The sequence below is a fragment of the Anolis carolinensis genome, unplaced genomic scaffold (genome assembly GCF_035594765.1).
Source record: "Anolis carolinensis isolate JA03-04 unplaced genomic scaffold, rAnoCar3.1.pri scaffold_10, whole genome shotgun sequence".
Classification (NCBI taxonomy): domain Eukaryota; kingdom Metazoa; phylum Chordata; class Lepidosauria; order Squamata; family Dactyloidae; genus Anolis; species Anolis carolinensis.
This window is the reverse complement of record NW_026943821.1, coordinates 1,754,752-1,781,104: the sequence shown is the minus strand read 5'-3', so window position 1 is coordinate 1,781,104 and position 26,353 is coordinate 1,754,752. Positions and strand designations below refer to the sequence as shown.

Below are 26,353 nucleotides of genomic sequence, written 5' to 3'. Positions count from 1 at the left end.
ACACGTTCCTCTCGCCCACAGACCCAACCCAGGCGCTTGCAGCACAGGGTTGTTGCATGTCTTCCAGGCTCTCTGGCCATGTTCCAGAAGCATTCTCTCCTGACATTTCGCCCACATCTATGGCAGGCGTCCTCAGAGGTTGGGAGGTATGGCCATGTTCCAGAAGCATTCTCTCCTGACGTTTCGCCCACATCTATGGCAGGCGTCCTCAGAGGTTGTGAGGTATGGCCATGTTCCAGAAGCATTCTCTCCTGACGTTCCACCCACATCTATGGCAGGCGTCCTCAGATGTTGGGAGGTATGGCCATGTGCCAGAGCATTCTCTCCTGACGTTTCGCCCACATCTATGGCAGGCGTCCTCAGAGGTTGGGAGGTATGGCCATGTTCCAGAAGCATTCTCTCCTGACGTTTCACCCACATCTATGGCAGGCGTCCTCAGAGGTTGTGAGGCATGGATACACTAGGAAGGTAAATATATAACTGTGGAGAGTCCATGGTGTGACAAGAGTCCTTTGTCAGTTGGAAGCCAGCATTAATGTTGCAGTTAATCACCCTAATTAGCATTGGAAAGGTTTGTCTCTTGCCTGGGGGACATCCTTTGTTCAGAGTCATTAGCCGTCCTTGGGACTCCTCTCCTCTGCCCTCAGAGTGTTGCTTCCCATCTACTGTTCTGATTTTTGAGTTTTTTAAATACTGGTAGCCATCTTTCGTGCACTTTGTACTGTGTTTGCCTTTGTTTCGGACATTCGGCAACCCCAAGGAGGTTTTCTAGGCAACGTTATAGGATCACAGCGTTTTAAGGAACCCCCAAGGGCCATCCAATCTGACCCCATTCTGCCGTAAAGGAAAACGCCATCTGATCCATCCAGATAGATGGCCATCCAGCTACTGTTGAATACTAGAGTTGGAGGAGATTCCCAAGGGCCATCCAGTCTGACCCCATTCTGCCATAAAGGAAACACCATCCAATCTCTCCTGACAGATGGCCATTCAGTTACTATTGAATCCTAGAATCCGGGAGTTGGAGGAGACCCCAAGGAAAAATCCACTGCCTTTTTTGCCATAAAGGAAGACACAATCAAAGCCCTCCTGACAGAGAGGCATCCAGCCTCTGCCTAAAAGCCTCCAAAGAAGGCTCCACCACAGACATCCCAGTGTTTCTGCCTCTCTCCATTGGTGTGTAATTTGCATGACCCCGCCCACTGCCTCTCCCATAACTCTTTCCTACTCTTTTCTATGGCTCACAGCAAACAGAGCAGAATTGATCAGCAACTGAACAGACTGGAGGAGTTTGGGGCACTGACTCAATGGGATGGAAGCTGTAGTTCACCCTGCATCAAGACACAGCACTGTGACCCCAACCAGCAATGGACCTGGACCACATTTGGCACACAGAACCCCTACAACCAACCCAATATACTGGAGGGCTTTGGGGGGAATTCACCTTGATTTGAGGGAGTTGTAGTTCACCTACATCCAGAGAGCACCGTGAACACAATAGATCAGGGGTCCCCAAACTAAGGCCCGGGGGCCGGATGCGGCCCCTGGCCCCCGCCCTCAGTTTTATAATATAATATTTTATATCAGTTTTAATAATATAATATATTGTATATACATATAATATTATGTTATACAATAGAATACTAATAGTAATACCATATAATAATATTAATTATATGGTATATATTACATATTATATAATAGTATAGTGGTATAGTTCAATACAGTAATATATAATGCTAATATTGTGTTATGCTAATAATATAATATATTGTATGTACATACAGCTGCTCTGAGTCCCCTTCGGGGTGAGAAGGGTGGGATATAAATTTAGTAAATAAATGCAGTAAATAAATAATTAATTTTAGACTTAGGCTCGGCCAAAGTTTGACATGACTTGAAGGCACACAACAACAACAACAACAACAACAACAACAATCCTAATTAACTTGACTATCTCATTGGCCAGTAGCAGGCCCACACTTTTCATTGAAATCCTAATAGATTTATGTTGGTTAAAATTGTTTTCATTTTTAAATATTGTATTCTTTCGTTGTTGTTGTTGTTGTTGCACTACAAATAAGACATGTGCAGTGTGCATAGGAATTTGTTTGTATTTTTTTTTTCAAATGATAATTCGGCCCCTCAACGGTCTGAAGGATTGTGGACCGGCCCTCTGCTTAAAAAGTTTGGGGACCCCTGCAATAGATGATGCACGCATGCCTGATACGCCCAATTTTGAATACTGGAGGGGTTTGGGAGGGATAGACCTTGATTTCTGAGAGTTGTAGTTCACCTACCACCAGAGAAACTGTGAACTCCACTGACGATGGAACTGGATCAGACTTGGCACACAGAACCACCATGACCAACTGAACATACTGGGGGGAACTGACTTTCATTTCTGGGAGTTGTAGTTCACCTACAACAAGAGAGCACACTGAACCCTACCCATGATACATTCAAAATCCATATATACAGTAGAGTCTCACTTATCCAAGCCTCGCTTATCCAAGTTTCTGGATTATCCAAGCCATTTTTGTAGTCAATGTTTTCAATATATCGTGATACTTTGGTGCTAAATTTGTAAATACAGTAATTACAACATAACATTACTGCATTTTGAACTACCTTTTCTGTCAAATTTGTTCTAAAACATGATGTTTTGGTGCTTAATTTGTAAAATCATAACCTAATTTGATGTTTAATAGGCTTTTCCTTAATCTCTCATTATCCAAGATATTTGCTTATCCAAGCTTCTGCCGGCCTGTTTAGCTTGGATAAGTGAGACTCTACTGCAGGGGTCCCCAAACTAAGGCCCGGGGGCCGGATGCGGCCCTCCAAGGTCATTTACCTGGCCCCTGACTTCAGTTTTATAATATAATATTTTATATCAGTTTTAATAATATAATATTGTATATACATATAATATTGATAGAAATATGATAATGTAATACAATGTAATACTAATAATAATACCATATAATAATATTAATTATATATTATATATTAAATGTAATATTACTAATAATATTACAATATAGTGGTATAATTCAATATAGTAATATATAATGCTAATATTGTTCTATTATATCTATTGTATATAGACATAAATTGTAAGCCGCTCTGAGTCCCCTTCAGGGTGAGAAGGACAGGATATAAATGTAGTAAATAAATAAATAATAAATAAATCTGAAATGACTTGAAGGCACACAACAATAATAATCCTAATTAACTTGACTATCTTGTTGGTCAGAAGCAGGTCCACACTTCCCATTGAAATCCTGGTCGGTTTGAGTTGGTTAAAATTGTTTTTATTTTTAAATATTGTATTTTTCTTTTGTTGTTGTTGTTGTTGTTGTTGTTTTTGCACTACAAATAAGACATATGCAGTGTGCATAGGAATTTGTTCATTTTTTTTTCTTCAAATGATCATTCGGCCCCTCAACAGTCTGAAGGATTGTGGACCGGCCCTCTGCTTTAAAAGTTTGAGGACCCCTGCTCTACTGTATACGTGTGTGTGTGTGTGTGTGTATGCTGCTTTGTGTCTCAAGCAAGAAATAAAAGCAGGAAATAATAATAACCTGGGCAATGCCGGAGACCTAAGCTAGTAATAATAATAATGATGATAATAATGATAAAAATAATCCCAAGCGCTTTGGTTCCCATGCATTCATCCTGTATAAACTGAAACAGACCAACATATCTGTCTACAGATGAGATCCTACTGCAACAGATAGGCAATGTTCCCACATTGATCACGCAACACACGCAACCACACCAAGCTGATGCCAACTGGTCATCATTGCCGCTGCCCTTTCCTTTTAATATGCCCTTCCCGTGCGCATTACATGCCTCGAAAGTTCATGCGGCTCGTGTTACCATCACCGACCGAATGCATCCTTAATCTTCGTTCTGTGTATTTGAATCTGTGCCTTTTGTAGAAATGGATTATAATATAAGCTTTGATATGTGTTTGATGGTGTATTTTAATGGCCCTGCCTTGAGCTGTAAGGAGAGACGGGTTAGAAATGGAAAATTATTATTACTATTATTATTATTATCAACACAACGACGTTGTATGGCACAGCAAACAAGATAGATATGCTGGATTTCGTTTCGCAAAACCACAAGTCGAACACTTCCCAAGTGTCTAGGACTGTGTGTGATGTATTTTCTGATGATGTGTGCAGATCCCAGTAGGGTGGCCTTTTGCAGTTGGCAGATGGTGATTTTGTCAATGTCTATTGTTTCCAAATGCCGGCTGAGATCTTTTGGCACAGCACCCAGTGTGCCCATCACCACCGGGACCACCTGTACTGGTTTCTGCCAGAGTCTTTGAAGTTCAATCTTGAGGTCCTGATAGCGGCTGAGTTTTTCCTGTTGTTTTTCATCTATGCAACTGTCACCTGGGATGGCAACATCAATGATCCAAACCTTGTTCTTTTCCACAACTGTGATGTCTGGTGTGTTGTGTTCCAGAACTATTATTATTATTATTATTATTATTATTATTATTATTATTATTATTGTGTGCCACAGAAAAGAGTAAGAAAGGGTTATGGGAGAGGCAGTGGGCGGGATCATGCAAATTACACACCAATGGAGAGAGTAAGAAACATTGAGATGCCTGTGGTGGAGGAAAAAAGAACATCTAGGATGAAATTGTCCCTGAATGAAAGCCTTCCCTTGGGTGGTGGGCAGTGTGATGTTTGTGGAGGACATGGGCAGGGCTCTTGGACATGTTCACGGCATTCACCATAACCTGCAATGTCATTGGAGGAAGGGCCATTGGTGGCTTCTGAGTAGTGGGAGTTATAGCTGTGGTATTTGTGGAAGGGGGCACACCTGCCAACCATACATATTTTCACTTTTATTATGTGTATAGACAGATTGATGGATGGATAGGTTATTATCATTATACTGCTGAACGAGTGAAGTTGGACACCACTCGATGTGATGTAGTCCTGGGAACTGTAGTTTGCCCTCTTTGGGAGAGAAGGCTCAAGACCATACAAAACTAGATCTCCCAGGATTCCATCACATAAAGCCATGTTGAATGGCTGCTGTGAAGCGTGGCATCGTAAACAAAGAATATATATCTTGGCTTATCTAAACTTGACCAATTACTGAGGGTCTTCTTAACCTGGATGGATGGATGGATAGATAGGTTATTATCATTATACTGCTGAACAAGTGAAGTTGGACACCACTCGATGTGATGCAGTCCTGGGAGATGTAGTTTGCCCTCTTTGGGAGAGAAGGCTCAAGGCCATACAAAACTAGATTTCCCGGGATTCCATCACATAAAGCCATATTGAATGGCTTCCGCGAAGCGTGGCATCGTAAATAAAGAATATATATGTGCCGTCGCGCCTGGGGCTATAACTCTTAGCGAAAGAGGCATGGAGGTGACATCTTTCCCCAGGGGATTGCTTCTTCCCCTCCTTTAAGGAAACTGGAATTCCCAAGGACCAAAACACTGTAGATAACTCAAAACTGGTTTTATTGTTCACAAAAGGTTATCCCTTTAAGGCAATAAGCTGGAAGTTTCAAAGGGGTAAAGGAAAATATACATTACAGTCTTTGGTTGTCTTAAATCCAAAGAGCTTTGCAGCTGAGAAGCTTTTCCAGGTCCCTCTTTCTCGATGGCTGTGAATGCCAGAGCAATCCTCAGCCTCAGTCCAAATGGCCTATGTTTGAAGACACAGTCTTCCTCTGGTGTCAAAGAACTGATCTGAAGGCGCTTGAGACTCCTCAACGTCGTCCAGGTTGGCCCTGAACATGAAGCACAAGTCTGAAGGGTAAGAACCTCAGAATTGGTGCTGAGAGGTAACTTAATCAAGGGCTTTTAGAGCCAAGTCTCTCTCTCACGTCAATTTGATAGAAAGCTTGATGGTGGAATGAAAAAGGAAACACTGACCCACTCCAGGAAAGAGTGGAGTCAAACAATTGAGCTGAGGGAGCAATATAACTGGTGCAAACAACATTGATTGACAGCTATAAATAACCAATCAATCCAACTACATTTACAAGGTAAAGGCAAAATCAGGCATGATAATTCAAATCTTGCAACTTACAGTTCGACATATAGATGGTGCCACTCGCGCTGTCACAATATATCTCGGCTTATCTAAACTTGACCAATTACTAAGGGTCTTCTTCACCTCCACACCTCTTTGGCACAAGTGGTGTCTATGAGTTAAACTGCATTAATCCCATGGTGTAGGTGCACTCGAGGTGGCCAACCTTCAGCTTGGCTTTGGCCCACGGTTCGGTTTGCCGTTCTCTAATGTTGTTCCACACGACACACAGATCAATAACCAGACTTTTCATTCCTGCCAAAAAAAGGCCTGGCTTTTGTGCGGCCTACCTTTCCTTTTCGTGTCCAAGAAAGCAAAGGTCGCTATTGCTCTCCAAAAACAAACAGGCTGCAGAAATGCAGTCAAATATTGGAAAGAATGCAAAAAAAAAAATCCCAGCGTTCAGGAAGGATTGTTTGCAAAGGAAGCATTAAGACGATGCGCTTTTGCATACTTTTGCATAGAATGGAATGCCATGCTGGGTGGGTGGGCACAGATTCCGGGATTAGGGTCAGAAACTTGGGGGTCTGCCAAGCACACAGAGGATTTTGGGAAGGAATTCCCCTTCGATGGGCACTTTGCCCAATGCTTCCCTTTCCTCACTTGCCATGGATTTATCTACACTAGAGAGTCAATGCAGTTGGATATCGCTTGGCTATGGAATCCTGGGAGTTGCAGTTTTGCAATGTCTTGAGCCTTTCCTGTCTGCAAATTCCAGAATGCCATAGCTTTCAGCCATGGCTGTTCAAGTGCCGTCAAACTTCATTAACTCAACAGTACAGAGCACTAAGAAGCCCGTGGCGGTGCAGCAAGTTAAACTGCTGAGCTGCTGAATGTGCTGATCGAAAAGTCGATGGTTCGAATCCAAGGAGCAGAGTGAGCACCCGCTGTTAGCCCCAGCTTCTGCCACCTAGAACTTTGAAAACATGTCAATGTGAGTAGATCAATAGGTACCGCTCTGGCGGGAAGGTAAGGGCGCTCCATGCAGTCCTGTCATTAGCCACATGACCTTGGAGGTGTCTACGGACAACGCCGGCTCTTCGGCTTAGAAATGGAGATGAGCACCAACGCCCAGAGTCAGAAACGACTGGACTTAATGTCAGGGGAAAACCTTTACCCTTTATCTTAACTACCACCAATTCCTCAATACTTTATTCCCCATACCACCAGACTTCGCCACAGCAACACGTGACCGGGCACAGCTAGTCTATATATATAAAAGAGTGATGGTATCATGGCGACCCACAAAACAACAAAACTACAACCTCGAAATTTGACGACACAACCCATCATCCACGGTTCTAGGTTGATACAACAAAAAGAAAAGAAAAATAAAGTCCCAATTAGAGGGAGAGGAATAATTGCTTTTATCCAATTGCTGCCAGTTAGAAGGCTAAGCTCCTCCAACTTGGTCTCCTAGCAACCCAATAAAAAATAATAAAAAACACTAAAAATAATTAAAAAATACTAAAAAATGAATAGAATAAAATACTATAATAACAGAAAATAACTAAAAATAATACAAGAAAATAATAAAATATAATAAATAAAAAGATAACTTACAATAACATCAATTAAAAAATACAAATAACGTCAAATAAAAATTACACAATTTTTAACCAATACCACCACCACTTTGCCACAGCAACGCGTGGCCGGGCACAGCTAGTTTTTTATAAAAACCTTTTGCCTTCTCTTCCGTTGTTAGCCAAAGCCTTTGATCTCTGTATGTCACCATGATTCCTTCCGTCTTCTCCCATCTGAACCTGATTTGCAGTTTCTTAAGTTTTTCTGTTAAGAACATGTATTTTCTTCTTTTTTTCAGTGTCGTCCTTGGGAGTTCTTTTAGGATGGCTATCTTTTTCTCTTTGTAGAAAGTTGGATTTGTACTGTTCTGTCTCAGAATTTCATCACGGATTCTTTTCTTGGTGAAATGGACAATTATGTCTCTGGAGACTTTATGCTTTTTTGCATAGTTTGTAGATGATCTGTAGACCCTGTCAATTAATTCATCTGTCTGTGCCTCTGATTGTTGTAGGATATGTGCTACTAAATCTATATATATAAAAGGGTAATGAAATTTCGGCCTAGGACAAAACAACAAAACTAGACATCCCAGAAACACTAAACTTGGCAGCACAACCCCTCATCCATGCCTCTAGTGATGGAATCAGGGCACCGGACAAAACAACAAAACTACAGGCCCCCAAACCTCGAAATTTGTCAACACAACCCATCATCCACGGCTCTAGGTTGATACAACAAAACGAAAAGAAAGTCCTAATTAGAGGGAGAGGAATAATGGTTTTATCCAATTGCTGCCAGTTAGAAGGCTAAGCTCCGCCCACTTGGTCTCCTAGCAACCCACTCAGCCCAGGGGACAGGCAGAGTTAGGCCTCACTTAGGCCTCTTCCACACTGCCTATAAAATACAGATTATCAGATTTTAACTGGATTATATGGCAGTGTAGACTCAAGGCCCTTCCACACAGCTATATAACCCATTTATAATGGACTTAATGTAAGGTAAAACCTTTACCTTAACTACCACCAATTCCTTAATACTTTATTTCCCATACCACCATACTTCGTCACAGCAACACGTAGCCGGGCACAGCTAGTTCACAATAATTTTTCTTAAATTCTCTTTAGTTTCTTCCTGAATGTGTCTAAATCTCAATTGGAACTCCATCTCTCTTTGTTCCAATCCTTCTTGAATTATATCCATCCTGGCATTCTTAATATCCAATTTATCCATCTATCTTTTGCAAATTGTCTTAAGTTTGTTCTAGTTTAGCTATTTTTATTTCTTTAATATCATTATGAACCCCACTCAGTTCCTTCTTCATTACACCAATCTTGCTGCTTGTTTTTGAAGTCAATGGAAAAGAAAACATGCCGGAAGACTGGAACGCAGGTATTTGCCGTAATGCGACCCCGAGGCTGCGTCGCTTGCAGAGACTTGTCCCAAACTGAAGCATCCCGGCATAATAAGAAAGAAGCACAAAGCGTCTGTTGTGGGTTTCATTGTTGTCGTTGTGGCTCAGCGATAAGGATCGTCTCAAGCCGCTTTGTGGGGGTTTCCAGGCCATGAAGCCTCTTAGGAAAAATCCAAGGCCTGGGGAAGGAAACCTACAAAATAATGACGTTTCAGGTGGTGGGAAAAGGGGAAGGAATGGGATGAGAAAGGGATGCAAGCACTGACCCCATGGCCGCAGACAGACAGGCACTGCAGACAGGTGGATGCGCCTTATGGCAATGGTTTTGGAAGCTAAGCAGGTTCAGCCCTGGTTAGGATTTGGAGGAGAGATGACCAATAAATCCCATCAGAAGAAGAGTAGGAAAATCACACAGTTCCAAATGATTCATTGGAACTTATGCCTCAAGTACCACCTCCCAGCAGCAAAGAACTGGTAGGATCACCAAGTAAAAGTATTGGAAAATGAGCACGCAAAGATACTGTGGGACTTCTGAATCCAAAGTTCTGGAACACAACACACCAGACATCACAGTTGTGGAAAAGAAAAAGGTTTGGATCATTGATGTCGCCATCCCAGGTGACAGTCACATTGACGAAAAACAACAGGAAAAACTCAGCCGCTCTCAGGACCTCAAGATTGAACTGCAAAGGCTCTGGCAGAAACCAGTGCAGGTGGTCCCGGTGGTGATGGGCACACTGGGTGCCGTGCCAAAAGATCTCAGCCGGCATTTGGAAACAATAGACATTGACAAAATTACGATCTGTCAACTGCAAAAGGCTACCCTACTGGGATCTGCACGCATCATCCGAAAATACATCACACAGTCCTAGACACTTGGGAAGTGTTCGACTTGTGATTTTGTGATACGAAATCCAGCATGTCTAACTTGTTTGCTCTGTCATACAATAATAATAATAATAATAATAATAATAATAATAATAATAATAATAATAGTGCGGTTTTCTGGCATTGTGTATTTCTGCCACTTCTGTGACTGTTCATTTGGGTTTTGATGATTCCGTAGCCCACTTGTCGATGGATGTCCAGAATCAGCAGCATCCACCGCGGTCCTTTTTATCCTGGGTGACGACCGAGCCAGTATAGACTTCGTTTGGGTTTGATTCTCCATAATGCTAATGGGTTAGGTGCTCTTAGTTCTGCTCCTCAGCTGAGGCCTCTCTGGCTTGGTTGGACCTGCCGGTAGTTACACTACCGCCAGCACAGCCCTCAGTCATCATTGGAGCAGCTAAGCCCCCCCACCACGTCAAGGTGGCACCTGCGGGGGGGAGACAGGGACCCTGAAGAAGGAGACAGAAGGCCTGATCCTTGCAGCCCAGGAGCAAGACATCAGGACAAATGCAATTAAGGCCAAGATCGAAAAATCAGCTGATGACCCAAAATGCAGACTGTGCAAGGAAACCGACGAAACCATTGATCATATCCTCAGCTGCTGTAAGAAAATTGCACAGACAGACTACAAACAGAGGCCCAACTATGTGGCCCAAATGACTCATTGGAACTTATGCCTCAAGTCCCACCTCCCAGCAGCAAAGAACTGGTGGGATCACAAACCTGCAAAAGTATTGGAAAATGAGCACGCAAAGATACTGTGGGACTTCCGAATCCAGACTGACAAAGTTCTGGAACACAATACACCAGACATCACAGTTGTGGAAAAGAAAAGGGTTTGGATCATTGATGTCGCCATCCCAGGTGACAGTCGCATTGACGAAAAACAACAGGAAAAACTCAGCCGCTATCAGGACCTCAAGATTGAACTTCAAAGACTCTGGCAGAAACCAGTGCAGGTGGTCCCGGTGGTGATGGGCACACTGGGTGCCATGCCAAAAGATCTCAGCCGGCATTTGGAAACAATAGACATTGACAAAATCACGATCTGCCAACTGCAAAAGGCCACCCTGCTGGGATCTGCGCGCATCATCCGAAAATACATCACACAGTCCTAGACACTTGGGAAATGTTCGACTTGTGATTTTGTGAAACGAAACCCAGCATATCTATCTTGTTTGCTGTGTCATACAACGTCGTTGTGTCAATAATAATAATAATAATAATAATAACAACAACTTTATTTTTATATCCCGCTAACACGGGGCCAAGCCCAAACAAGCCCAAAACATTACAATAAAACAACATTAAAATACAAACCAGGCACACAACAGCATCCCATAGGGTGCCTGTCCGTACAAAAACAAAACAAAACTTGGGAGCAATGGCACAATAAAACAAAGTGTAAAAACCGTACAAAGAACCCTGACAAAATTGCATGGGATCCCTATCAATTGACCTTCTCTTCCTCCTTTAGACTCTTTGGATGCAGTGAAATCTTTGGGATGAAATAAAATCAAATAGGAATACAGCCTTTTGAGGTTTGGGGTGGGAGGAATTCAATTGACAACCATATGAGCCGGGAAGTCATTAACCAAAGATTTGGGCTATCTCTCCTTTATGATTCAAAGTCAACCTGATGGACAATCGTAACAGCTCAACATAGGCTTAACATTGGATTTAATGTCCGGCGAGGGCCATGCAAAGGTTTAAAAACACAATGGGAGCAGGAAAGCCTTGGGAACGGGGTTTGCATGTGACCATATCCCTATAAGATGCTGTTTGGATGCCCTTCCAAGTCCCCGTCTCGGCCACACAAGGGGCTGACCTTTAGCCCTAAATTCTGGCATTTATGTGCGTAAGGTGTTGTTTCATTGCAATGGAACATCACTGGAATGTGGAAAATGCTGCCTTTGAAGGGGCCAAGCCCTGGCCCATTTGGGGCACGCAAAGGTCATCCGTCCTGGCCTCTGGGCTTGGATTCCTCCAACGAGATAAAGACGCTTTCAGAACTTGAGCCTTCTGGGGATCCTTTTTTTTTTGGCCAATAATACTATGCAACACAATTTTTTGTTCCTGGGTTATAAATGCCATTTCCTAATTGGTACAGTAGAGTCTCACTTATCCAACACTCGCTTATCCAATGTTCTGGATTATCCAACGCATTTTTGTAGTCAATGTTTTCAATACACCATGATATTTTGGTGCTAAATTCAATGGGTGAAAGACTCGGGGCTATGTCTGTTTTTATTGTTGCTTTTATTGTTGCCTTTATTGTTTTTATTGTTATTTTAAAGCCAAGTGTATTGTTTTAATCTATTTTTGTAAACCGCTCCGAGCCAAACCGGGAGTAGCGGTATATAAGTTTAATAATAAATAAAATAATAAAAAAATACAGTAATTACTACATAGCATTACTGTGTATTGAACTACTTTTTCTGTCAAATTTGTTGTCTAACATGATGTTTTGGTGCTTAATTTGTAAAATCACAACCTATTTTGATGTTTAATAGGCTTTTCCTTAATCTCTCCTTATTATCCAACATATTCGCTTATCCAACGTTCTGCCGGCCCGTTTATGTTGGATAAGTGAGACTCTACTGTACTATCATAAAAACATGGAAAAGTTTTATTAAGCTGCAGGAACTTTGCTTTTGCGGGAGGGACATGATCCTGCAGCACATTTTGCTTTAGCTTTTCAATGAAGATCTCATTGGGTCTCAATCTATTCAACCTTTTTCAAATTGTTCTTTTATTTGAGCATATTGAAACCATGAAAGATTTTTAAATTTTTGTTTTATCTCGGTTTGACTTTTTAACTGATATTCACCATTCTTTTTTTTTTTTTACTAAAATTTCTTTATATTTTGGCCAATTAGTCCTTGAGGTTTTAATGCAAAGGCGGCATGGCCATCTGTTGGGCAGGCTTTGATGGTGCCTTCCTTTAGGTTAGACCCCTTTAGACGTCACTTCCAACTCTAGGATTCTAGGCAAGGACTCTTCAGAGGTGTTTTTTTTTTTCCTACTCTTCTTCTGAAATATAACTGATGGGATTTGTTGGCCGTCTCCCCTCCAAATCCTAACCAGGGCTGAACCTGCTTAGCTTCCAAAGCCATTGTAATAAGGTAACAAGTATGGAAAATATTGTAGCAAGTATGGAAAACAGAGGAAGTACCTAGTATGGAGACATCTATATATATAAAAGAGTGATGGCATCACGGCGACCCACAAAACAACAAAACTACAGGCCCCCCAACTTTGAAATTTGACAACACAACCCATCATCCACGCCTCTAGGTTGATACAAAAAAAGAAAAGAAAAATAAAGTCCTAATTAGAGGGAGAGGAACAATTGCTTTTATCCAATTGCTGCCAGTTAGAAGGCTAAGCTCCTCCAACTTGGTCTCCTAGCAACCCAATAAAAAATAATAAAAAAACACTAAAAATTAATACAATAAAATACTATAAAAACAGAAAATAACTAAAAATAATACAAGAAAATAATAAAATATAATAATTAAAAATATAACTTACAATAAAATTAATAAAAAAATTGCAAATAACGTCAAATAAAAATTACACAACAATTTTTAGCCAATACCACCACCACTTTGCCACAGCAACGCGTGGCCGGGCACAGCTAGTGGATTAATAAAGTGATGGATGTGATGAATATGGACCTATTGACACAGAGGTTAGCGCAGGACAGAACTCCCAAAAACAGCAGGGATTGCAGACCCATGAAAGAGTATTTACTAAAAGAAAAAATAAATATTCACCTAGAATTGGACTAAGGAAACTTCCTGGGAGAATAATAAAAAAATAAAAATAACAATAATAATAAATGTAGTTAAACCTTTTCTTTAAACTAGAAAATTAAAACACATGAATATTGCGAAAAATAAAGAGCTTTGGAAGTCATAGAGACATATAGCAACTGATAAATGATATGTATATACAGTAGAGTCTCACTTATCCAACGTTCTGGATTATCCAACGCATTTTTGTAGTCAATGTTTTCAATATATCGTGATATTTTGGTGCTAAATTCATAAATACAGTAGAGTCTCACTTATCCAACATTCGCTTATCCAACGTTCTGGATTATCCAACGCAGTCTGCCTTTTAGTAGTCAATGTTTTTATAGTCAATCTTTTCAATACATTGTGATGTTTTGGTGATAAATTCATAAATACAATAATTACTACATAACATTGCTGTGTATTGAACTGCTTTTTCTGTCAAATATGTTGTAAAACATGATGTTTTGGTGCTTAATTTGTAAAATCATAATGTAATTTGATGTTTAATAGGCTTTTCCTTAATGCCTCCTTATTGTCCAACATATTCGCTTATCCAACATTCTGCCTGCCCGTTTATGTTGGATAAGTGAGACTCTACTGTACAGTACTACATTGCATAAATGTGTAATGAACTACTTTTGTTGTTAAACATGATGTTTTGGTGCTTAACTTGTAAAATCATAACCTAATTTCATGTTGAATAGGCTTTTCCTTAATGCCTCCTTATTATCCAAGATATTCGCTTATCCAACGTTCTGCCGGCCCGTTTACGTTGGATAAGTGAGACTCTACTGTATGTTGAATTGGTTGAGATAGTCATTGAAAAACTATCGGTATGGTCAAATGTGTTGTCGAAGGCTTTCATGGCCGGAATCACAGGGTTGTTGTGCATTTTCGGGGCTGTATGGCCAAGTTCCAGCAGCATTCTCTCCTGACGTTTCATCCACATCTATGGCAGGCATCCTCACAACCTCTGAGGATGCCTGCCATAGATGTGGGTGAAATGTCAGGAGAGAATGCTTCTGGAACATGGCCATACCTCACAACCCCTGAGGATGCCTGCCATAGATTTGGGCAAAACGTCAGGAGAGAATGCTTCTGGAACATGGCCATACCTCACAGCCTCTTAGGGTGCCTGCCAGAGATGTGGGTGAAACGCCAGGAGAGAATGCTTCTGTAACATGGCCCATAAAATGCACAACAACTCCTAGAGCCAAATGTGCTGCAGGATGTTCCTCCTGCACAAACAAAGTTTTTGCAGGTTAATAAACTTTCCCCCTGCTTCTATGAAATAAGCCATTAGGAAATGTGTTGGAAATGGCATTTATACTGTAACCCAAGAACAAAAATTGTGTTACATGCTGTAATTGTAGTCAAAAAGGTACCAAGCAAGCAAATGCGGGCTGCTTGCTAAATGGGAATCTCCTGACATGTTACAACAGCAGGGCTCTCTCGAGATCCCAATCCCAAACAGTTGTTCCGGACAATCCTCTCCAATGCCTTGCCCTGCTGACCTGTAGTAATCTCATAGCGGAGATAAAGCTTGTTTTCTCCTTCTTTATGATTGCAAACTGGCGTTCCTGGAATTATTCCAACCCCGAAGCCTTGGCCGGGCTAATCCTGAAGGCTGTCTGTGGTTACTCAGCAGCCGGCAAAAGGCTCCTAATCGGACCAAAGCCTTTGCTGGACTGCAGTGCCCAGCATCCCCTTGGCAGGCCTGCAAACTGTAAAAACTTTGGGTTGCTTTGAGTTTTTTGGGCTGTAATGCCATGTTCCGGCAGCATTCTCTCCTGGTGTTTCACCTGCACCTGTGGCTAACTGGTATATTTTGCCCCAATGGAATATGTTCATTGCACATGACTAGTAGCTATTGCTTGAGTATGTTTTGATGTTTTATATGTTTTATGATTTTATGTTTATATGTTTTAAACGTATTTATGTGAGTGTATTTTATTGTGTATTTCTGGGCTTGGTCTCTATGTGAACTGTCCCGAGTCCCTTGCGGGAGATGGGGCGGGATATAAGAATAAAGTTGTTATTATTATTATTGTATGACACAGCAAACAAGATAGATATGTTGGATTTCATATCACAAAATCACAAGTCGAAAATTTCCTAAGTATTATTATTATTATTATTATTATTATTTTATTTTATTATGACACAGCAAACAAGATAGATATGTTGGATTTCATATCACAAAATCACAAGTCGAAAATTTCCTAAGTATTATTATTATTATTATTATTATTTTATTTTATTATGACACAGCAAACAAGATAGATATGCTGGATTTCATATCACAAAATCTCAAGTCAAACACTTCCTAAGTATTATTATTATTATTATTTTATTATGACACAGCAAACAAGATAGACATGCTGGATTTTGTATCACAAAATCACAAGTCAAACACTTCCTAAGTCGTTGTCGTCTTCTTCTTCTTCTCCTTCTTCTTCTTCTTCTTCTTCTTCTTCTTATTATTATTATTATTATTATTATTATTATTATTATTATTTTATTTTATTATGACACAGCAAACAAGATAGATCTGCTGGATTTCGTATCACAAAATCACAAGTCGAACACTTCCCAAGTGTCTAGGACCGTGTGATGTATTTTCGGATGATACGCGCAGATCCCAGTCGGGTGGCCTTTTGCAGTTGACAGATCGTAATTTTATCAATGTCTATTGTTTCCAAATGCCGGCTGAGATCTTTTGGCATGACACCCAGTCTGCCGATCACCACCGGGACCACCTGCACTGGTTTCTGCCAGAGTCTTTGAAGCTCAATCTTGAGGTCCTGATAGCGGCTGAGTTTTTCCTGTTGTTTTTCGTCAATGCGACTGTCACCTGGGATGGCGACATTAATGATCCAAACCTTTTTCTTTTCCACAACTGTGATGTCTGGTGTGTTGTGTTCCAGAACTTTGTCAGTCTGGATTAGGAAGTCCCACAGTATCTTTGCGTGTTCATTTTCCACGATCTTTGCTGGTTTGTGATCCCACCAGTTCTTTACTGCTGGGAGGTGGTACTTGACGCATAAGTTCCAATGAATCATTTGGGCCACATAGTTGTGCCTCTGTTTGTAGTCTGTCTGTGCGATTTTCTTACAGCAGCTGAGGATATGATCCATGGTTTCGTCAGCTTCCTTGCACAGTCTGCATTTTGGGTCTTCAGCTGATTTTTCGATCTTGGCCTTAATGGCCTTTGTCCTGATGTCTTGCTCCTGGGCTGCAAGGATCAGGCCTTCTGTCTCCTTCTTCAGGGTCCCATTCGTGAGCCAGAGCCAGGTCTTCTCCTTATCAGCTTTTCCTTCAATTTTGTCAAGGAACCTTCCATGCAATGTTTTGTTGTGCCAGCTCTCAACTCTAGTTTGTAGTGCGGTTTTCTTGTACTGATTTTTTGTCTGCTGTGCTTTGAGGAGTTTCTGATTTTTGACTTCAATCAAAGCAGGTTCTTCACTTTGCTTTACGTATTCTGCCAGGGCATGTTCTTCTTCTTTGACTGCTTGTTTTACTTGTAAGAGTCCTCTGCCCCCTGATCTTCTAGGCAGATATAGCCGGTCAACATCACTGCGAGGGTGCAGTGAATGATGAATGGTCGAGAGTTTTCGTGTTTTTCTGTCCAAATTGTCTAGTTCCACCTGTGTCCAGTTTATGATGCCAGCAGTATATCTTATGACAGGTATGGCCCAGGTGTTTATGGCCTTGATGGTGTTGCCTCCATTGAGCTTGCTTTTGAGAATTTTTCTCACCCATTAATATTATTATTATTATTATTATTATTATTATTATTATTATTATTATTATTATAGCAGGAAACATCTGAGGACACCTCCAGTTTTGAAGCCCATACTAAGAAAGCATAATCCAAAGTCCACAGCATTGAGCCACGGCAGCTCAAGTGGTGCCAAACTGCATTAATTCCACAGTGGAGACGCAGCTTGAGACGTCTCCTCCGCTTTTCCTTCCCATTTTGTGTGCTAGGAATCTGCTCGGCTCCTTTTCAAGGGCAGACATTGCTCCCATTTTTCCCTTCTGGGCCCACCAGGATCAACAAGTCAGTTAATTCCTCCTGCGGCTGAAGGTCAGCTGGCTGAAACAGAAGGGGAAGAAAGACAACAAAACGATCCGCAAACAGAGCAGGTTGCAAACCTGGCCGTTCCCGGCAAGCTGTTGCACAGTCTTTATTTTCCCTTCTTTTTCTTTCCATGCAATACTTTGTTGTGCCAACTGTCAGCTCTAGTTTGTAGTGCGGTTTTCTTGTACTCGAATGCAGAAAGCAAGGGAAAGTATTGTTCTGGAGAAGTGCCACAGAGGAGAAGAATGAAGCAAACGCTTAGCCTTGGATGCATCCGCACTATAGGACGAATGCAGTTTGATACTCTTTCCCGTGGCTCAGTGCTATCTATGGCAACAGGGTCGTGAGCCTTTTCTGCCGAAGAATGCAAACTCCACAGCATTGAGCACGTTTCGCCCACATCTATGGCAGGCATCCTCAGAGGTTGTGAGGTATGGCCATGTTCCAGAAGCATTCTCTCCTGACGTTTCACCCACATCTCTGGCAGGCACCCTCAGAGGTTGTGAGGTATGGCCATGTTCCAGAAGCATTCTCTCCTGACGTTTCACCCACAACTCTGGCAGGCACCCTCAGGAGTTGTGAGGTATGGCCATGTTCCAGAAGCATTCTCTCCTGACGTTTCACCCACATCTATGGCAAGCACCCTCAGGGGTTGTGAGGTATGGCCATGTTCCAGAAACATTCTCTCCTGACGTTTCACCCACGTCTCTGGCAGGCACCCTCAGAGGTTGTGAGGTATGGCCATGTTCCAGAAGCATTCTCTTCTGACGTTTCACCCACGTCTCTGGCAGGCACCCTCAGAGGTTGTGAGGTATGGCCATGTTCCAGAAGCATTCTCTCCTGACATTTCACCCACATCTATGGCAGGCACCCTCAGAGGTTGTGAGGTATGGCCATGTTCCAGAAGCATTCTCTCCTGACGTTTCACCCACATCTCTGGCAGGCATCCTCAGGGGTTGTGAGGTATGGCCATGTTCCAGAAGCATTCTCTCCTGACATTTCACCCACATCTATGGCAGGCACCCTCAGAGGTTGTGAGGTATGGCCATGTTCCAGAAGCATTCTCTCCTGACGTTTCACCCACGTCTCTGGCAGGCACCCTCAGAGGTTGTGAGGTATGGCCATGTTCCAGAAGCATTCTCTCCTGACGTTTCACCCACATCTATGGCAAGCACCCTCAGGGGTTGTGAGGTATGGCCATGTTCCAGAAACATTCTCTCCTGACGTTTCACCCACGTCTCTGGCAGGCACCCTCAGAGGTTGTGAGGTATGGCCATGTTCCAGAAGCATTCTCTTCTGACGTTTCACCCACGTCTCTGGCAGGCACCCTCAGAGGTTGTGAGGTATGGCCATGTTCCAGAAGCATTCTCTCCTGACATTTCACCCACATCTATGGCAGGCACCCTCAGAGGTTGTGAGGTATGGCCATGTTCCAGAAGCATTCTCTCCTGACGTTTCACCCACATCTCTGGCAGGCATCCTCAGGGGTTGTGAGGTATGGCCATGTTCCAGAAGCATTCTCTCCTGACGTTTCGCCCACATCTATGGCAGGCATCCTCAGAGGCTGTGAGGTATATATAGTGATGTGGGCAAAACGTCAGGAGAGAATACTTCTGGAACATGGCCATACAGCCCGGAAAACATACAACAACCCTGTGATCCCGGCCATGAAAGCCTTCGACAACATAATAATAATACTTCCAGCTCTCCAAAGGATGTTGCCAGGGACATCCTTGACCATCCCAAAATGTCCCATTTGCCTTTCTTCTTGGAGCTTTTGATGTCAACAAGGAAATGTCTTTCATCACCTTTAAATTTTTCTTTGAAGAAGGATACTTCTGAAGGACAGTCTAATTTTGCCCGGTTTCAAGATAGCTCCATCCGCATCTTTAAACTTACTCACCCAACAACGCACAGTACTCACATCAACATAATCAACACAAACAGCTTGCATTCTCTGATGACCATCCTTTGAGGTGAGACCTTCTCCTGCCAAGAATTCAGTGACTGCACGTTGCTTAAGTCGCATGGACCAACCGTCTGCACAGGGTTCCATACTTCGCACTTTAACAACACAACTGTTCAATGCTAAGGCTTCCCCGTCTGCGCAGGGTTCCATACTTTGTCCTTTAACAACACAACCGTTCAATGCTAAGGCTTCCCCATCTACGCAGGGTTCCATACTTTGTCCTTTAACAACACAACCATTCAATGCTAAGGCTTCCCTCCAAATGGAACTATAGAGGAGAGTCTACTGAACAAGCCAGGACTTGCCGCAGGCCAGGACTGCAATCGTTTGAGGAGTTACGAAGGTGGAGGCATTACTTTTCATTCAACCCTCGTAGATCTGATACCTGGCATACCACAGGAGGCGAATGCTCCCCTTCCAAGCCCCCAAAGCGATGCTGCTGCCTGCGTTCCCGGAATCCGCATGCCCAGGCAGGACTTTTTATCTTTAATCCCAGATGTGTGATGATGTGTTGGTTGCCCCGCTCCCCTCCCTTAATCGCATTGCTTCATGGACTTCCCTTTCCTTGCACCGTTGGAGAGGTTGCAGAATGAGCCACGACCGGTGGTGCATCCTGGCATTTGATTCCTCTTTGGACCACGTCTGAGCCCGGCCTGAAACAACACCAACAACTGAATGTTATTTTTAAGAGGCCGGAAACATGTTAGACAACGCAACCATCTACACTGGCAGAATGAATGCAGTTTGGCTTCGCTTGAACTGCCATGGCTGATGGCTATGGAATCCTGGGAATTGTGAAATTGAGCTAGAATTTGGAGGTGGGTCAGACACTCCTGGCGAGAAGGAAAGAGCTGCTGCGAATCAGAGATCTCCCAATCCCAAATACCGTATATACTCGAGTATAAGCCGACCCGAATATAAGCCGAGGCACCTAATTTTACCACAAAAAAACTGGGAAAACATTGACTCCAGTATAAGCCGAGGGTGGTAAATATCAGAAATAAAAATAGATACCAATAAAATTACATTACCATATATACTCGAGTATAAGCCGACCCGAATATAAGCCGAGGCACCTAATTTTACCACAAAAAAACTGGGAAAACATTGACTCCACTATAAGTCAAGAGTGGTAAATTTCAGAAATAAAAATAGATACCAATAAAATTACATTAATTGAGGCATCAGTAGGTTACACGTTTTTGAATATTTACATAAAGCTCAAATTTAAGAGAACAGTGTCCAACTCTGATCAAATCATTATTCTCATCTTTTTCAATGTAAATGTGCTTATGTATCCGTTTAATAATAATAGAGTAAAATAATATTTATTTATTATTTATTTACAGCATTTATATTCCGCCCTTCTCATCCCGAAGGGGACTCAGGGCGGATCATATTGCACACATAAAGGCAAACATTCAATGCCATGACACAGAACAGAGACAGAGACAAGATGCAGGTACCGGGCTGGCCTCGAACTCATGACCTCTTGGTCAGAGTGATTTGTTGATTTCTTGCAGCTGGCTTGCTTTCCAGCCTGCGCCACAGCCCGGTCCTAATACATATAATAATAATAATAATAATAATAATAATAATAATAATAATAATAATAAAATACAGAAAAATAATACATGTAGTAATAAATAGAGTAAAATAATAATAATAATATCAGAGTGAAATAATAAATGTTTTAATAATAATAATAATAATAATAATAATACAGTAAAATAAATATAATAGTAGCAATAATAATAGAGAAAAATATTAAATGTAGTAATACCAATAATAATAGAGAAATATAATAAATGTACCATATATTCTTGAGTATAAGCTGACCCACATATAAGCCAACCAAGACCCTTACCTGAGTATAAGCCGAGGGGGGCCTTTTCAGTCATAAAAAAGGGCTGAAAAACTAGGCTTATACTCGAGTATATACAGTATTTTGAAAATGCTGCGTTGTCTTATTTCTAAGGAGACGAATCAATTGATCCAATTCTGCAAAGTTTAGCAATTTGGTCAATGATTTGTTTACAGGTGGAAGTAAGACTCTACTGTATTATAGTACTAGCTGTGCCCGGCCACGCGTTGCTGTGGCGAAGTATGGTGGTATGGGAAATAAAGTATTGAGGAATTGGTGGTAGTTGAGGTAAAGGGTAAAGGTGTGGAGTCCAGATAATCCAGTTAAAGCAGATAATATAAGATTATAAATGGGTTATATAGCTGTGTGGAAGGGCCTTGAGTCTACACTGCCATATAATCCAGTGAAAATCAGATAATCTGTATTTTATAGGCAGTGTGAAAGAGGCCTAAGTTAGGCCTAACTCTGCCTGTCCCCTGGGTGAGTGGGTTGCTAGGAGACCAAGTGGGCGGAGCTTAGCCTTCTAACTGGCAGCAATTAGATAAAAACAATTATTCCTCTCCCTCTAATTAGGACTTTATTTTTCTTTTTTTTGTTGTTGTTGTATCAACCTAGAGGCGTGGATGATGGGTTGTGTTGTCAATTTTCGAGGTTGTGGGGTGTTTAGTTTTGTTGTTTTGGCGGTCGCCAGGATTCCATCACTCTTTTATATACAGTAGAGTCTCGCTTATCCAACGTAAACGGGCCGGCAGAACGTTGGATAAGCGAATATGTTGGATAATAAGGAGAGATTAAGGAAAAGCCTATTAAACATCAAAATACGTTATGATTTTACAAATTAAGCACCAAAACATCATGTTATACAACAAATTTGACAGAAAAAGTAGTTCAATACGCAGTAATGTTATGTTGTATTTACTGTATTTACAAATTTAGCACCAAAATATCACGATATATTGAAAACATTGACTACAAAAATGGCTTGGATTATCCAGAGGCTTGGATAAGCGAGGCTTGGATTAGTGAGACTCTACTGTAGATAGGTTGGAGGTGGGCTCTTTGGCTTAGAAATGGAAATGCGCACCAAGCCCCAAAGTCGGACATCACTAGACTTAATATCAGGAGAAACATTTACCTTGACTACTAATAATAAACTCTATGGACAGCTTTTCCCAAAGGGAAGTGTGTCCTTGTTTTCAGCCGAATTCAGGAGAAAACTCAAGCTGAGGAGAGATTGGGGAGAGCTGTGGAAGCGGCATAGGCTTGGTTTTGATTCTGGGAAGGGAATCCCCTTTGTTCCCTTTTGGGGACCCTGAGCCTCCTGGAAAGAAGCTCCCCTTCCTCTCTTTCTTTCGCTCCTCCTCTCCTTTTCTTCTCTCTCTTTAACCAGCCGAGGGGGCGTGTCCTGAGGGGAGTGGGCGGGGCCTCGGGGGGGCGGGACGTTGAGGGGGGGGGGCGTTGAAGCAGCGGCTTCAGAGGCGCAGAGAAGCGAAGGCGAGACTCGAGGGCGCAACGATGGCTCCGGCGCGCGGCTCTGCGAAGGCGCCGCTTTGGCGAGGGGGCTTCCTTTGGGTCGGGGTCTTGCTCCTGGCTTGTTCAGGTAAGAACGGAAAGAAGAGCCTTCCCTTGAGGGTTTGGGAGAGTTTGGGGAGGATCCCTTCTTTCTTCAGGGCGCAGGAGCCTCCCCAAGGGAAGCCGCTCCGTGCGCCCTGGGAGCGAAAAGGAATCTCTCAAGTCTTAGAAGTCCCAGGGCGCACAGAAAAAGGGCTCCTCTTGGAGAGGCTGCTGCGCCCTGGAGCATGAAGGGATCCTCCCCGTTTTCCCCCTAGACCACCAACCAACCCCCTTGTCCCTGTTGAGAACTTCACCTGCTCTCTCCCCTCCCCAATTTTGGCTCCGCCCCTTCCTCTCCGAGGTCCCCCCTCCCGTCTCCAAACCTCAAACCCACTCCTCTCTTGTTTCTTTCTTCACTTGTTTCTTGGGCTCTTCTGGCTTTTTCTCTCAACATCATTGCTCCCTCCTCAAGTGGGAAAAGCCACCTTCTTTACGTGTATTAAGGGGGTATTTGTGCGTATATTTTAGGGACAGAATGTCTCATTTTCCCTTCTTTGCAATCTCTCTCCTCTCCCCAAGAGCTTTCTTGCTTTGGACTCTTTTTGGCACCTGCCAGCCCAGCCGCTTGGCTCTCCAGCCTCACCTCTTGGTTGTTGTGTGTGTGCCCATTGGGAGAAATGACTGCTTTTCTCACTATTTTGCTGTTGTCTTTTCCAATCTCTTTCGAAGAGATTGAAATTTGCCAATTGGTAATAGGAGTTTTCCGGCACCTGCCAGCTTATTTCTCTGTCAAAGTAGAATAGAGTGGAATAACTGTATTGTGTCGGGTACAACGAAATTAAATGCCATCCCTAATCACATTATATACACAGTGTTAAAGGTAAAGGTTTTCCCCTGACTATAAGTCCAGTCATGACCGACTCTGGGGGTTGGTGCTCATCTCCATTTCTAAGCCGAAGAGCCGGCATTGTCCGTAGGCTCCTCCAAGGTCACGTGGCCGGCATGACGACATAGCTCGCCATTACCTTCCTGCTGGAGCGGTACCTATTGATCTACTCACATTTGCATGTTTTCAAACTGCTAGGTTGGCAGGAGCTGGGGCTAACAGCGGGCACTCATTCCGCTCCTGGGATTTGAACCTGGGACCTTTCGGTCTGCAAGTTCAGCAGCTCAGTGCTTGACCTTGGAGGTGTCTATGGACAACGCCGGCTCTTCGGCTTAGAAATGGAGATGAGCACCAACGCCCAGTCGGTCACGACTGGACTTAACGTCACGGGAAATCTTTACCTTTACCTTATATTGCAATGAAGACACATATAATCCAGTTCAAAGCAAGTAATGTGGATTATCTGCTTTGATAATCTGGATTTTATGGCAGTATAGATCCAGCCTATATAGAATTCTGTGATTTCACACTGATATGGCATTATGATTAGAATGTGGAAGGATGTGTGTTCTATTTTTGTAATTCTGCACATACCATGCGTATAGGGGATAGCATTTCATTTCGTTGTACGATATACAATGACAGTAAACACTATTCTATTCTGTTCAAGTGAAAAAAAAAACCCTATTTGCGTATGTATTGGGAGGGGAAAATGTTGGGGGAGGCAGTTGCTTTTTTCATCGCCTTTCTCTTCCTATCCAATCCCACTCCTTCCTCCAAGAGCCTGAAAGGTGCCGACTCTTATGTTGAATTTTGATTTGTATGTTGAATTCCAATTCTTATATCTTGTAGATTTTCAATGGTGTTCAATTTTGTTATTGGTTCTCCTTCAATATAGATATGTTGTAGACTTTAAGGTGTATGGGATACTAGGTTGGGAACTCTTTGGTGGAGTTCAGAGTGTGCCTTGATTGCAGGTGAACTATACATCCCAGTACCCACAACTCCAAAATGCCCAGGCCAACTCCCCTCAAATCCCACCAGGATTCAAATGTGGGCATATTGGATATGCATGTCAAGTTAGGTCCAGATCTATCATTGTTTAGGTTCATAGTTATTTTGTATGTGACTTTTATGACTGTTTTTATTGTTTGCTTTTGTTTTTATATTGTTGTTCCGGGCTTGGCCCCATGTAAGCTGCCCCAAGTCCCTTTGGGGAGATGGGGCGGGGTATAAGAATAAAGTTATTATTATTATTATTATTATTATTATTATTATTGTGAATGTAGGTGAACTACAACTCCTATAAATCCCTCCAATTTTTTTTTCTTGGTCATGTGGGTTCTGTGTCCCAAGTGAGTTCCAGGTCCATCATTGGTGGAGTTCAAAGTGCTCTTAGATTGGAGGTGACCTATACATCCCAGTCTCTACAACTCTTGTAAACTATGGTGAATTCTCTCCAAACCTCTCTAGTCAATTGGGGTTCTAAACTTGCAACCCCCTTTCTTCGGAAGTTTTACCCTCTGGTTAAGGAGAACACGCGAAACAAACTGTCTTTTTAACAAAGAGAAGATTTATATAAAGGTATTTACAAATACAGCAGAGTCCTTGGATTTTTCAGCTGCTTTCACACGATGACTAGTAAATGATAAAGTCCTTATCTTCAGCTAAGATGCAACAGTCTTGTTCTTCAGACGTTGCAGCAACAATATACCTCCGGCAACTCCAACTTGGATAAATCAGCTCCAGTTCAGCATTCAAACTCAAGCTCCAAACAACACACCAGACATCACAGTTGTGGAAAAGAAAAAGGTTTGGATCATTGATGTCACCGCATTGACATCAATGTCGCATTGACGAAAAACAACAGGAAAAACTCAGCCACTATCAGGACCTCAAGATTGAACTTCAAAGACTCTGGCAGAAACCAGTGCAGGTGGTCCCGGTGGTGATCGGCACACTGGGTACCGTGCCAAAAGATCTCAGCCAGCATTTGGAAACAATAGGCATTGACAAAATTATGATCTGCCAACTGCAAAAGGCCACCCTGCTGGGATCTGGGCGCATCATCCGAAAATAGTACATCACACAGTCCTAGACACTTGGGAAGTGTTTGACTTGTGATTTTGTGATACGAAATCCAGCATGTCTATCTTGTTTGCTGTGCCATAATAATAATAATAATAATAATAATAATAATACATCACACAGTCCTAGACACTTGGGAAGTGTTTGACTTGTGATTTTGTGATACGAAATCCAGCATGTCTATCTTGTTTGC

General features: G+C 42.3%; 1 protein-coding gene across 3 annotated transcripts in view; it reads left to right on the top strand.

Moving 5' to 3' along the window:
- Nucleotides 1–26,353, top strand: part of bcam (basal cell adhesion molecule (Lutheran blood group)) — a 134,927-nt gene that overhangs the window by 13,777 nt on the left and 94,797 nt on the right. For 2 of the 3 annotated variants that reach the window (XM_062962096.1, XM_062962095.1), the window contains exon 1: nucleotides 23,086–23,232. The exons of the other annotated variant lie outside the window; for it this stretch is intronic. In XM_062962096.1, the coding sequence (XP_062818166.1) occupies nucleotides 23,148–23,232 (85 nt within the window). In that variant the 5' untranslated portion in view covers nucleotides 23,086–23,147. Of the gene's footprint in view, nucleotides 1–23,085; nucleotides 23,233–26,353 lie in introns of those variants that run through there. 3 annotated transcript variants of the gene reach the window in all.